Source organism: Hippocampus comes, unplaced genomic scaffold (genome assembly GCF_001891065.2).
Source record: "Hippocampus comes isolate QL1 unplaced genomic scaffold, H_comes_QL1_v1.1 scaffold353, whole genome shotgun sequence".
In the NCBI taxonomy this organism is placed as follows: domain Eukaryota; kingdom Metazoa; phylum Chordata; class Actinopteri; order Syngnathiformes; family Syngnathidae; genus Hippocampus; species Hippocampus comes.
Window position 1 is genome coordinate 273209 of NW_017804981.1, and position 15937 is coordinate 289145.

General features: G+C 46.5%; 1 protein-coding gene across 1 annotated transcript in view; it reads left to right on the forward strand.

Moving 5' to 3' along the window:
* Positions 1 to 1488: 1488 nt before the first annotated feature.
* The window catches only part of LOC109529768 (TRAF2 and NCK-interacting protein kinase-like), a 22551-nt gene continuing 8102 nt past the window's right edge, over positions 1489 to 15937 (forward strand). The window contains exons 1-20 of the mRNA XM_019893203.1: positions 1489 to 1850; positions 4239 to 4304; positions 5578 to 5634; positions 5746 to 5871; positions 6070 to 6180; positions 6262 to 6352; positions 6499 to 6629; positions 7444 to 7498; positions 7716 to 7794; positions 7933 to 8108; positions 8639 to 8705; positions 8778 to 8976; positions 9354 to 9470; positions 9774 to 9860; positions 10559 to 10765; positions 11842 to 12090; positions 13553 to 13717; positions 14113 to 14358; positions 15135 to 15241; positions 15315 to 15522. Coding sequence (XP_019748762.1) covers positions 1794 to 1850; positions 4239 to 4304; positions 5578 to 5634; positions 5746 to 5871; positions 6070 to 6180; positions 6262 to 6352; positions 6499 to 6629; positions 7444 to 7498; positions 7716 to 7794; positions 7933 to 8108; positions 8639 to 8705; positions 8778 to 8976; positions 9354 to 9470; positions 9774 to 9860; positions 10559 to 10765; positions 11842 to 12090; positions 13553 to 13717; positions 14113 to 14358; positions 15135 to 15241; positions 15315 to 15522 — 2601 coding nt within the window. The 5' untranslated portion in view covers positions 1489 to 1793. The remainder of the gene's footprint in view (positions 1851 to 4238; positions 4305 to 5577; positions 5635 to 5745; positions 5872 to 6069; positions 6181 to 6261; positions 6353 to 6498; positions 6630 to 7443; positions 7499 to 7715; positions 7795 to 7932; positions 8109 to 8638; positions 8706 to 8777; positions 8977 to 9353; positions 9471 to 9773; positions 9861 to 10558; positions 10766 to 11841; positions 12091 to 13552; positions 13718 to 14112; positions 14359 to 15134; positions 15242 to 15314; positions 15523 to 15937) is intronic.

Sequence of the window (15937 nt, forward strand, 5' to 3'; positions counted from 1 at the left end):
ACGCGATGTCCTCATCATGGGAAGCGTCCCGTGTGGCTGTGCTAACTGGCTCAGCGTGCCGCGAGCCCATCCCACGGCGATGTCATCCCAGCATGCGTGATGTCATCATTACGTGACGAGCATGTGTCCGGCTCGCCGTTGTTGTTTGTTCTCGCCGTGTTTGTCTTCTGGATGGCTCACACCAAGGTGGAATCTTCTCCTTCTCCGCTACTTTCTTGACTTCTCCCCCTTCTACTTTTCATCCTTGTCCTCATTATTTCCTGTCTTCCTCCTTGTCCTCTTTCTTGTCACTCTCAATTCCTCTTCATCCTCCTGGTACCCCCCTCTTCTCAAATTCTTCTCTTCTCTCGCTTTTCTTCTTTTCCCTCTTTCATTTCCTCACTCTGCTTCTCCTTGTTCTCCTCTTCCTCATTTTCCTCTCCTCGTTATTCTTGTTCTCTCTCTCTCTCTCTCTCTCTCTTACTCCTCCTCGCCTTTTTTTTCTACCTCACAGCGATTCCGCCTTGTTTGCAACAATCTTCGCCACCCTCGGGTTGCGTTGAAACACGGAAACGTTCCCAGGAAGCGAGCGTTGTTGCCGTCCTGCATGTCGCGTCTGTGTGTGTCCTCCAACCAAATGCACTATTTTGCACAGATTCCTCGTGTCGTCGTCGTCGTGACGAGTGTCTGGATGTCTCCTCGTGCTCCTTCAAATAAATAATGCACATGAAAAAAACGTTGCTGGGTTGTTTTCCTTGCCTGCTGGGGAGATGTGGATTTTGATCAGAATGGGTTACTTTCACTCAAGGTTGGGTTAATTATTTTTGACCCAGCAGATTGGGTTGAAGAACTGACACTCGTTGGAATTTTGGACGGTTTGAGGTTATGATTTGACGATGAAAGGAAAATGCTGGTTCCAGGCTGACAACAGTTACGAGCTCAGTGAGGTTGGACCACCTGAGAACATAGAGATCAAGTTATTCAACAACTGCAGGCTGACACACTTGAAAATATCCTCACTAGAGGGTGTGAAAGTTTTTTTTTTTTTTTTTGCTTTGTCCTGAGAAAACCTCAAAAAGTAGCCTAATTTTCCAACTGTGGCCACTGGGTGGCGCCGAATGCTTGGATTGATTCAGTTGAGGTTTGCTCTCCACCGGCACCAGCTGTCACTCACTGGACCATGGTCATTGTAGTTAAAAATTTGCGGGAAAAAAAATCAGTAACAAACTGCATTGGTGCCCAAAACAAATTTTGGAAATAAACCCAACTACAATTATAGTAAAAACGTTCATTTTCATATTGTATATATTTATTCAAATTATATTTTTATTTAGCTTTTGTTAGACAATTTGTGATGTTCTACACTGCGGTTCCTCGAGACTCATATCCTGCCTGTTTTCGAACTCTCCCTACTCCAAAACACCTGATTTAAATGATCAGTTCACCAACACGACACCTTCTCAATAGTGGGCGTGTCCGCGTGACGCGTGACGCGTACGCCCCTCCCGGGATTCGCGCGCGCGACCGGCGAGTGACGTTGTGGGGTGCGCGCCGCTGCTATGCACTCTGTCGTGCGCGCGTCCGCGCAGGTGGAGGCATGTAGCAGTACCTGAAGGCTCACTGCGCGTCGTCTTCGCTTCTTCTTCTTCCTGACGTCGCCCGACCGCGTGGTTGGAGGAAGAAGAGGAGGAAGAGGAGGAGGTGATCCAGGAGGAAGGAGAAGGACGCCGAGGAGGGAGTGAGATACCAGAACGAGTCGAGGAAGCTTCTTCCCTTCCTTCCATCTTGAGTGAACCATCCGTCCTTCCGCCGCCATGGCGAGCGACTCCCCCGCGAGGAGTCTGGACGAGATCGACCTGTCTGCTCTGCGGGTAAGCCGAGCATGCGCGCGTGCGTGTTGCCCAGCACCTGTCCTGTCCTCCTCCTCCGTCTCACCCTTTTGCCTCCTCCTCATCATCCTTCTTCAACCTGCCTGTTCCCCCCACAGCCCCCCATCCTACCGGCGGTGCGCGTGCGCGTGCTGCTTCGTTACATGCTGCATATGTAGTGCGCGTAGACGCGTTTTCTTGACAATCGAGGCCGCGCGTACTCACACCTCGATTATTACAGATGTGTGTGTGTGCGCGCGCGCGCCCGTCCGTCTCGTTCAATCGTTTGCCTTGACGCGCATGCACGTAAATCCCAACCAGAAGACGCGCGCGCGCGGGCGCCAGCCAGCCAGTTCCGCCATTTCGTGATGTTGTGGTCACAGCAGCAGCAGTGACGCGCTTGGTGGGCACGCGCACGTGCACTCTAGTACACTACAGCTAAGGAATGTGTGGGCGGGCGAGCGTTCGTTCGTTCGTTCGTTCAAGCGCGTGCGTGCCAACTTGCAGCTTCAAGTATGGCCCAGACGTGCGTGTCACCGCGCGTGCGTGCGCGTTCTCGTGTCTCTTCTTCCCTATTATTTTAATCACACAACAGTGAACAACACGCTATACGAAACATAGTACCTGCAGTCAAGTCTGGACATGATGGAGGGTGCGACACAGGAGTGTGTGTGTATGCGCGTGTGTACATGTGTGTCAGAGATGTCAGAAAAGAGCAGATGAATTGTAGGCCGCAAATGTCTCCATCAGTGAGGAGAAATTAGGTCACACAGGACCGAGATGACACACACACTTGCGCACGCTCATTCACTTTGATAACCTTCCTCACTTCCCTTTGTTGTTACAAAGCGTTATGTTCTATGCTTTTGGCAAATTGTAGACGCCGATTAGCGGCGTCTAGCTACAGAAGCGGCACCTCTTTTCAGGATGAAGATTCCGGATGGGGGGAAAACAGAGGAGTGAGAGAGGCCATCTGCAGTACATTAAGGTTGAGAAGCTGTCTCAAAACAGAGAAGGGGTCTTGTCCGACACCACCTATCTCCAACTTACAAAGCTGTCCTTTCATCCCTCCTGAAGAGACTCGATAATTGAACCTCTAAAAACCCACTGCACACTTGCATGATGCAGCCAAACCCGACATGGACCATCGCACTTACCGATGGAATCTGTTTATGGAATTGATCTATAAACGTTAAACGGCGGGTCCCTGTAGGCTTTTGAAGCAGCACATCGAGTAATTTTCACTTTATCACTTTTATGAAACCATAAAAAGATAACAGTCAAGGAAGAAGCAGCTTGCGTCAGAGAGTGGACTTGGGAGAATACAAGAGTGGTAATATATTGAGAAGCTCAGCTCGGTCCCACTGACCTGAATGTGTCCGGGCGGTACGTACTTCGCTTGCGTACATTTTGCCAACAGAGACTACAAGCTTTTTGTAAGATTGTCGCCCCTCCAAATCTCTTGGGTAGGACAACTCTTTTTGCTTCAGCACCTTCTCTGCATACATATAGAGATTGACAGTACTACAGTAAGCACTAAAAACACCCAAAATGCATCATGGACGTATTTTTTGGGGCACATGACACAACAGCTAGCTTCTCTCATTCTAATTCAAACACAGGACAGCGGTGCTGTCACGACAAAAAAAAAAACATCAGCTAACTCATCTTTTCGAACTAGTTTGAAAAGGGCCGATAGTCAATAAAACTCAAATATGAATGGTGGTGGGAATACGATTTAGGGTTGCTAAAGTAACCCCCAAAATGGGCTACAAATGATTGATGAATTCTCCTCAGATTAGAGGCCAAATGTCTTCCAAGAGTGCTACTTCCCGTCTGTTAGCTTTATTTTAATATCGTCTCACATCGACATAGCATATTTTAGCTTCTAGGGTTGTCCATCTTTTCCTTTCGCGTTCGCCCCACTTTATCTTAGCATTGCCTCACGCCTATTTTGCATATTTTAGCTTGTAGCGTCATCTATCTGCTACTCAGCATCTTTTAAGTTTAGCTTAGCGTCATCTCGCTCCTACCCAGCATCCGTTAGCTTTAGCCTCACATCGTTTGACGCCAACTTAGCATATTTTAGCTTGGCGTGTCGTCTCTTTCCTATTCAGCATCTTTTAGCTTAAGCTTAACATGGTTTCACGGCAACTTAGCATCTTTTAGCTTATAGTGTCATCCCTTTCCGACTCTGCGTCTTTTAGCTTCATATTAGCCTCATCTCGCGCCTACTCAGCATCTCTTATCTGTAGCTTAGCATCTTCTCACTCTAACTCTTTTAGCTTTATCCAAGCAACGGTTCCCACTCGTACGTTAAGGTACTAGTCTAGTTTAAAGGTTCTTGTGTAGCTATTTCCTGTTTACTAAGTTGTTCTGTGTCTTTCTCAGGACCCAGCGGGCATCTTTGAGCTGGTCGAACTGGTTGGCAATGGCACCTATGGCCAAGTATACAAGGTAAGGTAACCGGTAAACTCCTGACTTTATCTACGATCCCTCTGTGTGTATATTTCTGATAGTTATCAGATTTAAGCTGTTTAGTGTAAACACATACCCTCTAAGCCGCACATTCCCAGACATGGTGCAGCGGCCCTGATTTGCTTCCCAGGCAGGTGGTCCCATCGGGTTCATGAATCCACAAAACATACAAACCTGGATGACATCAAATCTACTTCTCGTGATGCTCTAGGATGTTCAATCGAAGGTTGTGAAAATGGCCGTTGTGAAGGTTCTAGAGGCTCCAGACAGCCAGACGTTCTTCTGCAAAAAAATGTGCACACTCAATGATTAATATACATTCTTGCGCAACACATAAGTGGCTTGCTTAATACTAACTACTGAGTCAGCCGTACTGACTCATTAGACTGCTGAGTATTTTTTTAGGTTGGGAGATGATTCCTATTTCATGAAACCACAGAGCTGTTCCTTGAGATGCAAGTTTCATTCGTTCATTGACCACTCTTTTTGATCTTTCCTTATTGAACGGAAATGTCTTCAATCAAATTCTAGTGCGTAATGTATGTAATCATCTTAAGCTCGTCCGTGATCATATTGAAGTCATTTGAGCGGCAACAGCGTGCGAGGAATGTGTGAGGCTTGTCAGAACACAGCACCTGAGGATTGTTGTTGTTGGTGAGGCTGCAGCTAAAGACGTCCACCTCCTCCTCTCCCTGCAGGTCTGTGTGCGTGTGTGTGCGCGGATTTCACACAAACGCGCACACGCCGGCGAACAGGGACAAATTTGTGGCAGGCGTCAGTGTTGCAGGAAGAGAGACAAGCAAACTGAGATGCTATCGCTTCCTCTCGCTTCACTTTTATTGCCCGCCGGTTGCCGCCAACAACCCCACCGCCTGCTCAGTGTCACACTGTCAAACCTGACGTCCAATCCGATGACTGATGTGGATGAAAATGTCTTCACGCTTCTTTGGAGGAGGTCACCAATTAGGGGAATAGCTCATTTGGGCACAACTGGGGTTCAAAATGATTTATTTATTGACTACAAGTAATGTAACTTTTGCTCATCTTTCTATGCCAGCGACATGTAGTGACAGGCTGAACAATTTCAGTCGAAGACGCTCTACCTTTAGATGTCACTTGCGTACGTACCCGTGGCCATTCGAAACACATGAAGCGCTCAAACAGGCCCACATTTTGCGTGCGCGCGAGCAAGAATTTTAGTTTTGATCACATTTATTATGATGATTAAAAAAATAATGTGTCTCTGTTTCAGGGTCGCCACGTCAAGACTGGCCAGCTGGCGGCAATCAAGGTCATGGATGTCACAGGCGTAAGTAACGCCCGCATACGCGCGGTGTATCGTGATGGATATGTTACATGATACATGTGCGATTGCACCAAAATTCTCAATTTATCAATTCGTCATTTTAATTTCGTTAAGGATGAGGAGGAAGAGATTAAAGCGGAGATCAACATGCTGAAGAAGTACAGCCACCACAGGAACATCGCCACCTACTACGGTGCCTTCATCAAGAAGAATCCTCCCGGCATGGACGACCAGCTGTGGGTGTGTATGGACGCCATGTACACACGGGACAGGACAAAAGTCTTGGATCGCTTTTTGTCCAGTGGACAAAAAGTACCCATTGATTAAATTAACATCTCAAACGTGTTCTTAATTTCCGGCTCTTGTCTTATAGAAAGAACAAGTTCCAATTAGATTATTCAAATCCCTGTTTTTTTTTTACATGTGGGATTTTTCTAGCTGGTGATGGAGTTCTGCGGCGCCGGCTCGGTGACAGATCTCATCAAAAACACCAAAGGCAATTCCCTGAAGGAGGAGTGGATCGCTTATGTCTGCAGGGAGATCCTCAGGGTGAGCTGGCTTGAAGACCAGCATGTGCGGGGAGGGGGTGGGGGGGTATCGACAAGTTGACGAGATGGTATCCTCCTGCAGGGTCTCACTCACCTCCACCAGCACAAGGTCATCCACCGTGACATCAAAGGTCAAAACGTGCTTCTGACGGAGAATGCCGAAGTCAAATTAGGTGAGATCAGAGCGCCTCTTTGTCCTCGTGAAATATTTGATGAAAAGACATTTTTGTTACTTCGCACATGAAGGAAAAGAAAAAAAAAATTAAAATAACATGTCAAGCGTGCTTGCTTCAAGCTGTTATTGTGTGCACGTGCGTAGTGGACTTCGGCGTGAGCGCTCAGCTGGATCGCACGGTGGGCCGCAGGAACACCTTCATCGGGACGCCGTACTGGATGGCGCCGGAGGTCATCGCCTGTGACGAGAACCCCGACGCCACCTACGACTTTAAGGTACGCTTACAAATTTGAGGAATCTTGTTCAGATTGCATTTCTGTGAGGACCGCCACGAAATGTAATTATTTATCTCTTGATTGTGTTTTCTATTATTTCCTAAAATATCGAATCATTTTTGAAAGATATAAAACCAAGGCGGATTTAATAAAAAAAAACAAAAAAACAACTAAAGTGTCTTTACTGTTTTTAATCAACATAAAACCAAGGCGGATTTAATTAAAAAAAAATAAAAACAACTAAAGTGTCTTTACTGTTTTTAATCAAAAGATATGAAAATGGTCCCTCTCATTATTGATACAAAAACAGTCAATATGGTGTTTGGCGTACTATTCTTATTCATGAGTAAAGTGAGTTTATGCTACGTAAGTTAATGCTAATTGAGCTAATGCCTATACCATGTAGTGTATTCTTATGTTGCCGGGGAAAATAGTTATTGTACAGTTCTTAAAAAAAAAAAAAAAAGTCCTCTGAAAAACACACTGGACCGAAATTTTACTGGACAGTCATGTAGCGAAACACAAGACGACCACGAAAGTGCTTTTTTTTTAATGTGCGTGTGTGTGTTTTGTGTTGGCGACGTGTTGTTTGTTCCGCTTCCCGAAACCAGTTTCGATGCGTGGCAGCGGAACGGTCCGGAACAAGTGAAGTGAGAGGGAAAAGTGTCTGAATGTGAGAGGACAGATGGCGCCGTGATATTTTTATGACTTAACGAGTACACGTAGAGCAGCTAGCATGTTAGCACGTTAGCTGGTAATGGGGAAGTGAAGGTGTTGGGTTTTTGTGTTTGTGTGTGTGTGTGTGTTCGTGCAGAGCGATCTGTTTTCGCTGGGCATCACGGCCATCGAGATGGCGGAGGGAGCGCCACGTAAGTAACAAACTTGAAAGTTCTACCCACAGTGATCTGGTCTTTAATTCATATTTCTTCCGCTTTCTTCACCCCCTTTCATTCCTGTTCATTTCCTTTCCTACATCTCTTTCATTTTTCTTTTCCTCTGTTTTTTCTGTTATTTCCTTTCCATTTTTGTCCTTTTTTTTTTCTTTTCCTTTCATTTTCTTTCCCTTTCTTGTCTTGTTGTCTTCAGCGCTGTGTGACATGCATCCCATGAGAGCGCTCTTCCTCATCCCCAGAAATCCTGCCCCCAGACTCAAGTCAAAGAAGTGGTGAGTCATGTCACGTGACACAAAACACACACTCCATCCAACCAGTGGAGGTAAAAGAACAAAGTGGATTGGTCGACAGGTATTTGAATGTGCTTGGAAGACTTCAATGCTGTTGTTGTTGTGGTTGTGCCGGCGAAGGTCCAAGAAGTTCCAGTCGTTCATCGAGAGCTGCCTGGTGAAGAGTCACAGCCAGCGGCCGAGCACGGAGCAGCTTCTCAAGCATCCCTTCATCCGCGACCTCCCCAATGAGCGGCAGGTGCGCATTCAGCTCAAGGACCACATCGACCGCACTAAGAAGAGGCGCGGGGAGAGGGGTGAGTTGCTTATCCTCCAGGACTGAAGCATTTGTAGGTTAGAGACAACATTGTGTGTAGTCGACACCAAAATAACAATCATCTGCTAGCTTAATGCTAACACAAAATTCAAAACGCCATAGACAGACTCAAATACCAAAATAGCAAACACCTGCTAGCTTAATGCTAATACAAAATTCAAAACGCCATAGACAGACTCAAATACCAAAATAGCAAACACCTGCTAGCTTAATGCTAACATATCATCCGAAATTCCATAGATGTATTCAAATGCCAAATATTTTGTAGCTTAATGCTAACATGCAATGCAAAAGGCCATTTGTAGGCTAGCAGAAATTAGCATAAGTGTTACTATATTTACAACCTGCATCTCTTCTAATGCACCTCAGTGCCGCCTGGCATGTTGTGGCACAACAACACTGAAGGCACACAACTTTAAATTGGGACTCACCTGTTTTGTGTCAAACAAAACAAAGTCCGACATGTGACGTGTATGTTCCATGACCCTCTCGAGCCACGTCTGCTTCCAGATGAGACAGAGTACGAGTACAGCGGCAGTGAGGAAGAGGATGAAGAGCGGGACATCGGCGAGCCCAGGTAGGACCACCGACCTTCTTCACCGCCCCCTCTGTGTGTTTAACACCCGGCTCCTCCGTGCCCTCCTCTCAGTTCCATCATCAATATTCCTGGGGAGTCGACTCTGAGGCGAGACTTCCTGCGCCTGCAGCTGGCCAACAAGGAGCGCTCGGAGCTGATTCGCAGGCAGCAGCTGGAGCAGCAACAGAACGAGGAGCACAAGCGCCAGCTGCTGGCTGAGAGGCAGAAACGCATCGAGGAGCAGAAGGAGCAGAGGAGACGCCTGGAGGAGGTCACCATTTTTTTTTTTTTTTTTTTTTTTTAACTAGAGTTAGAAACCGGCGATAAATGAACTGTTCGCCAGCCAATCACAGGTCACATATAGACAAACAATATTTACTCTTTATGAAAATCCACAAAATCACCTGACACATTTGCAATGGAAAAGAGGATCATCAGGAGAATTTATAATCATAATAAACTCTGACAGTTTTAAGAGCAATTTCCAACTGTTTCTAATACAGCGCCCCCTGTGCGTGTTATACCGCAACTGCAATTAAAATTTAAAAAATCACACAGCACACTTCACTGGCCCAAAATTCTAAATGCTGCAAAAAAAAAAACAAGAAAAAAAACTGCACTCACTCACTCACTTTTTCCAACCGACAGCAACAACGTCGCGAGCGTGAGATGCGCAAGCAGCAGGAGCGAGAGCAGAGGAGGCGGTACGAGGAGATGGAGCAGATTCGCCGAGAGGAGGAGAGGCGGCACGCCGAGAGAGAGCAGGTATGGGTGTTGCATGTATGGAAACACTTTTGTCATCCCTTGAGGGAAATCAAATACTCGCTGAGAGAAATAAAACCCTGAAATATATCTTTGGACTGCGCCACTTCCTGTCTCCTCAACGTCTTTCTGCCTTTTGGAAAAAAAAAAAAGCTGCAGCCAATCAGACACTAACACAGCTTCACCTTTTTTGGTTTCTAAACGCACTGTCCTCCTGCGCTTTCTTCTTCCTGCTTGGGGTGATGTGGCCTGGCTCTGATTGGCTCCCGCTGCTCGCTCTCTCTACGGCGCCGCTGCCCGCCTTAGGAGTACATCCGTAGACAGCTGGAGGAAGAGCAGAGGCAGCTGGAGATCCTGCAGCAGCAGCTCCTGCAGGAGCAGGCCTTACTGCTGGTAACGTTACTCAGCGGTGCCGTTTCCGTGGCGACCTCAAGGCGCATGTACGGGGCGTGGGGGCTATTTTCCAGGCACACCTGCGATCGGTGAAAGTCAGCAACATAGAGCGACCATTTAAAATATGTCAATGTATAGCTTGAATTGTCCCCAAACATTAAAAAAAAATTTTAAATCTACTTAAACTTAATAAATAACACTATACAGTAACACAAAAAAATAACAGGGCACCTTCTCTGCCTCTTCTTCTTGTTTTTAATTTCACTCTTCCCATAGCGCTCAGTACTGCTTGGCATGTGGTGGCACAACGCTGAAGGCGCACGTCTGTCAATCCTACCTTTCGGAAGTATTAACAAAAACAAAAGGTTTTACGAACACGGGTTGTGTTCGTACTGAAAAAAAAATATCTGCACTGTAATTCAAAACAATACCTTGGTGTCATCTTCTTTTGTGGTCAGGAGTACAAGCGCAAGCAGATTGAGGAGCAGCGTCAGGCAGAGCGTCTGACACTCTTCCCATAGCGCTCAGTATTGCTTGGCATGTGGTGGCACAACGCTGAAGGCGCTGTCAATCCTACCTTTCGGAAGTATTAACAAAAACAAAAGGTTTTACGAACATGGGTTGTGTTCGAACTGAAAAAAATATATATGCACTGTAATTCAAAACATTACCTTGGTGTCATCTTCTTTTGTGATCAGGAGTACAAGCGCAAGCAGATTGAGGAGCAGCGTCAGGCAGAGCGTCTGCAGAGGCAGCTGCAGCAGGAGCGAGCGTACTTAGTGTCTCTGCAGCAGCAGCAGCAGCAGGACCCGCAGCAGCGCCCCCTGCAGGACAAGAAGCAGCTCTACCACTACAAGGACCAGGCGCCAGGGGCAGTCAACGACAAGCCCGCCTGGGCCAAGGAGGTAAGGCGCAGTCTTGGATAAAATATCTCAAAGTCATACTTGAGTAAAGTATAACCGAAAATTGTTTTGGTGGAAGTTGAAGTCACCTTGTGATTTGTAAAATATTACTGGAGTAAAAATGTGGGACTGAAAGTCGTGATGGTTTGAATGTATCAGAAAATGCACCAGTGAATCACAGAAGCTGTTTTCTTTGTTGTTCTTTAGTTTTAAAGACTCGACACAATGCGTCTTTTCTCCCGCATTTTCATTTTGAAGTGAAAACTTGAGATCTCGTTCACACTTCCTGTTGACTTCCAGAGCTCCTGCAACAAGCAGTCCACTCTGTCCGTCCTCTCCGTTTTCATAGTCATACTTCGCAACTGTCCTTCATTTGACCTTGTGCCTTTTGACAATATGACCTCAGAGTCTAACCTTCAGCTTCAACAGGGCTTGGAAGCAGGTTGCAGTTCGACAAAGGTTCATTCAAGTCCACATGTTCGCACGTGCTTTATTCCCCCCTGAATACGATTTCCATAAAAGTTTTGCATCCATACGCAGCAGTGAAAGAAAATGTGCTTCACCTTTTTTTTTTTTTTTTTAAAAAGATGTCTTCAAGCAGTTTTTTCCACTCCCAGTTGATATTTACTGTGAAACGAAATACAACACAGATAATTGCTTGTCTGTTTTCAAACAACCTCCGAGTTTGGCCTTCAGTCTGCTAGCTTAATACTAACGGTAAATACCGTCTGATTGGCATTGTGATCATCCTTTCAGCAAAGGATCATCACAGTGATGTATTCTTTATCCTCTGCGAAGAATGGCTAATAGTTGTGCCGTACTGAGGAGCAGAGAGGAGTTGAGACATCTGAACGAACATTCTGTCTCACCCGTTAGCCAGTTAACTGCTAGCCAAACGCTACATTCTCATTTACAGTCTTCCAAAAGATCCAGCCCACCTTTTAAAAGGCGCACACACACATTCAACGTCAAAGATACGACAGTGTAGAAGGTCACCCGAAGTGGACACAATTATGCAAGCGGGGGGACTGTATGTCTGTATCGTTGTGGTCCGTAAACGCTGACGTTGCCCTCCGCAGGTAATGCGGCGAGCTCAGAGTAACTCCCCTCGCGTCCCTCCCAAGAAGTACCACTCCTTCCGGCACACGCGAGACTCCCACCTGGACCCTCTTCTCTTACTTCCTGGTTACAAGCCTCAGCGCCGCCACCGCCGCCCCCCTTCCTACCCCGCCCATGTCAGCCCCTCCAGGGATCACGTCCACATGCCACGCATCCGGATCACCTGCGTCCCCGAGCCCGACTCACGAGGCCGGAGTCCCGGCCGCCGGGTCAGTTGGAGGACGAGACCGCGTGACTAACCATCTTTTTTTTTTTAAACCTCACTAATGCTTCTTTGTCTGAGCAGGTGGCTTCACTTCCTCTCATGGGCGACGCTTTCACTCCCATCTAAACTTCACCTTCTTCACGTCCTTTTCAGCTCTCGACAGGCTATTAATTTGTCTTTCTTGTCATCTTTTTCTCACATTCTTCTTTTCCTCAGCTTCTTTTTCAACACCAGTGCTTCCCAACCACTGTGCCGCAGGAAATTGTACAATTTCAAAATGAATGTTTGTTGGGCACTCAACAATTATTATGATTTTTTTTTTGTCATTCCTAAATTGTAAGAGTATATTAATTAAAATATGACATTTTTAATGGCCGTATTTTCTTTATCCTCTGCAAAGAATGCACGACATAATTGCAGGCTGCATCTTACTGAGATGACCAGCCCCATGTGCATCTAAAATTCTGTAGTTTTGTATTATACCGCCCCCAGGTGGCCATGGCGTGCACACCAGAAGGAGCAGCATCATCTTCATTGAAATGAAGCCAAAAAAAAATCTCGCAAAAACATTTAAATATTTTATATTCTCTTTAATTGCCGTAGATGTATGTTTTCATAAAGCGCAATTTTATCGGGGGTGATCTTTTTCTTAAATTAAAATTATAGCTCACGGCACCACTGTACACCTTTTTTGTGACATTTTTGTTTGGTGCTGTGTCAGGGTTGGGCAGCACTGTTCCAAACCCACGCCGGCTTTTCAACTTTGCCCCAAAAGGCTCACAAGGTGAACTAACGAACTAACGAACCAACACGTATTCTCCTGCAGGCTTCTTTTCCCTTTTCATTTCGTTTTTCCAACATATGAAGTCATTTTGCGCCAGCGTCTTTCATGAGCGGCCTCGCTTTGTATGCACTACGAAAGAGGTGAATCAAGTTCTCCTGACACTGCCGCGCTCATTTCAAGGCCGCGGCTCCCGGTTAGGGAACGGAGACATGTAGGGCAACTGCAGCTATAATCAGACTCACTCCCTGTGGAACGCGCATGCGCACGCACACGCGTGCGCAGACGTATACTTTTCTCTCTCATACAATGTTGTGAACTATTTGATCCCTTCCCGATTTCTGCGCAGTATTTCTCACACATCAAACCAATTTTGATGTCACACACAGACAACCTAAGGAAATACTAAATTAAATTGGCATTTCTGAAACTCCTTTTTTGTATTTCCTTGGGTAGTCTCTGTGTGATATTCAAAATTGGGTTGTTGAACTGAAACCTTTATATGTGCTTGCCAGCTGTGAAGAAAAGTTTTGCCAGTGAAAGCTTAGGCTACAAATACCCTGCTGCATGCTGAGAGTGGCTGAGTTGTGATGTGTGTGTGTGTGTGTGTGTGTGTGTGTGTGTGTGTGTGTGTGTGTGTGTGTGTGTGTGTGTGTGTGTGTGTGTGTGTTTGTGTGTGTGTCAGGTGGACGATCGTTTTGCGGTCAACCGACAGACTTCTCCTGCCTTGCAGCATAAAGTCTCCAACCGGATCTCGGACCCGTCGCTACCCCCTCGTTCCGAGTCCTTCAGCAGCGGGAGCATCCAGCAGGCCAGGACCCCGCCCATGCACCGCTCCGTCGAACCGCAGGTGGGGTGCGCGTGCGACACGACTTGCGCAAAACACAATTCAATGGCGACTGTCAATCAAATAACGGACACGCCTCCTTAAATCCTGTCAGTCAAACGAGAGTCAGTCTAAATTGTCAACATTTGACACATGACACAATTGATTTGTCCCGACAAATAAACTGGGATTTATTTGTCCGCCCGAGTGTGACTGAATGAACTTGAGTGCTGCGTGAGATGCATGATTTTTTTCTCCTTTTTTCTCCTTCATCCCGACCACACGTCGGATTCCTCATCCTGCTCCTTCTTTCCCCTCTATATTCCTCTTGCACCACCTACATTTCCTCCCGTTCCCTCTTCCCTCCTCCACTTCCTTCTCCTGCTCGCCCTTCTCCTCTCCCACTGGTGCCGGTGCAGATGGCCCACCTGGTGCAGGTGAAGAGTCCGGGCCTGTCCGGCTCTCAGTCCCTCTACGACCCCCACGGGGTGTCGTCTTCATCTTCCGCCCTGTCGCCCTCCCCCTCGCGCCCTCCCATGCCCCGGCAGAACTCGGACCCCACCTCCGACACCCCTCCTCCCTTGCCTCTCGCACGTCTGGCGCCCCCTCTTGACAAGTTGGATCGCAGCACCTGGCTGCGGCAGGACGACGACATGCCCCCCAAGGTGTCTGATGCCGCCTCGTCTGCGCCTCCGCACGTGCGTGCTTTCTGATGTGTGCAGTGAACCCCCGCTTGATCGCCGCATCTCATCCGGTTGAGCTCAGTGCTGCCTTATGTGGTACAACATGGTACTGCGCTGTACTGTAAAAACAAAAGACAAACGATTGCTGAACCCTGGAGAACCCAAGAACCCTTTTCTTCTTTTGAAAATGATGAATTATACATTAAATGACTACTACATGTTCACTGAACACAAACATATGTTTTTTCAAATATTCAATGCTTTAATTCTAATCTAGGATTAGGGCCAAATTTGACCCTTTGGGATTTAAGGGTAACGAAAGCCAAACGATTGCTGAACCCTGGAGAACCCAAGAACCTTTTTCTTCTTTGGAAAATGATGAATTATACATTAAATGACTACTAGACGTTCACTGAACACAAACATATGTTTTTTTCAAATATTCAATGCTTTAATTTTAATCTAGGATTAGGGCCAAATTTGACCCTTTGGGATTTAAGGGTAGCATTTGAGTAGCAGAATTTATAGGTGCCATATGAGACACCGTGGGTTCTCCTGGGTTAAAATGGTGACAAAGCAGGAACGTGATGGATGAATCGTCATCTAGTGGGGGTTCAGTTCATTTAGGTATGCTCTGTATGCGTGCGTGTGTGCGTGGGCCCAAAACACTTCACACATCATTTCAAAGTCATCTTATTCCAGGGTTCACTCAATTTGAGGTGAGTATGTATGTGACCTTCCTAACGTGTCTCCCGCAGGTTCCTCAGAGGACCACGTCAATCTCTCCCGCCCTGGTCAGAAAGAACTCTCCAGGAAACGGACCTGGACTCGGACCGCGGGCTGGAGCTCACCTCATACGGGCCAGGTAGACAAAACGCTCACTTCTGGGCACGCGTACAACATTCTGTTCTGGAAACTTGTTTATTTGGTTGCCATAGCAACCCTGACCTGCGGAGGACTGACATTAGCATGGATCCGTCCCTGAAGAGGACAAGCAGTGGTAGCTCCTCCAGCTCCAGCACCCCAAGTTCGCAGGGGGGATCCAACGAGCGAGGTGCTCACCCAAACAAATGCAGACACACACACATACACACACTTGAGTCAAAATGCTTGAAAATAGCTTCCATGATGGGGAAACAGCTGGCAGTCAATGAGTTTAGTGGTCTGAAAATCTTTATTTGAGCTCTGTCATACAATTCGCTAGCTTAACTGCGATAAAAATGACCAAAAAAAAGCAACAGAAACATTATAGGTAGATGGATAGATGCATTTTTGAGACCGATAGTGGTCTGAAAATCTTTATTTGAGCTCTGTCATAGCTTAATGGCGGTAAAAATGACCAAAAAAAAAGCAACAGAAACATGATAGGTAGATGGATAGATGCATTTTTGAGACCGATACAGATTCCAATATTTGGCACAATAAAATTTCATGAATTGGCCAATGAATTAAAAAAAAAATACAATTAAGATTCAGCGCATATATCATTGGAGAATCGTCTTGATTGGTGTGTTCAGAAAACGCAGCCATGAACCCCGAAGGTCCCGCCGTGGCACCTGAC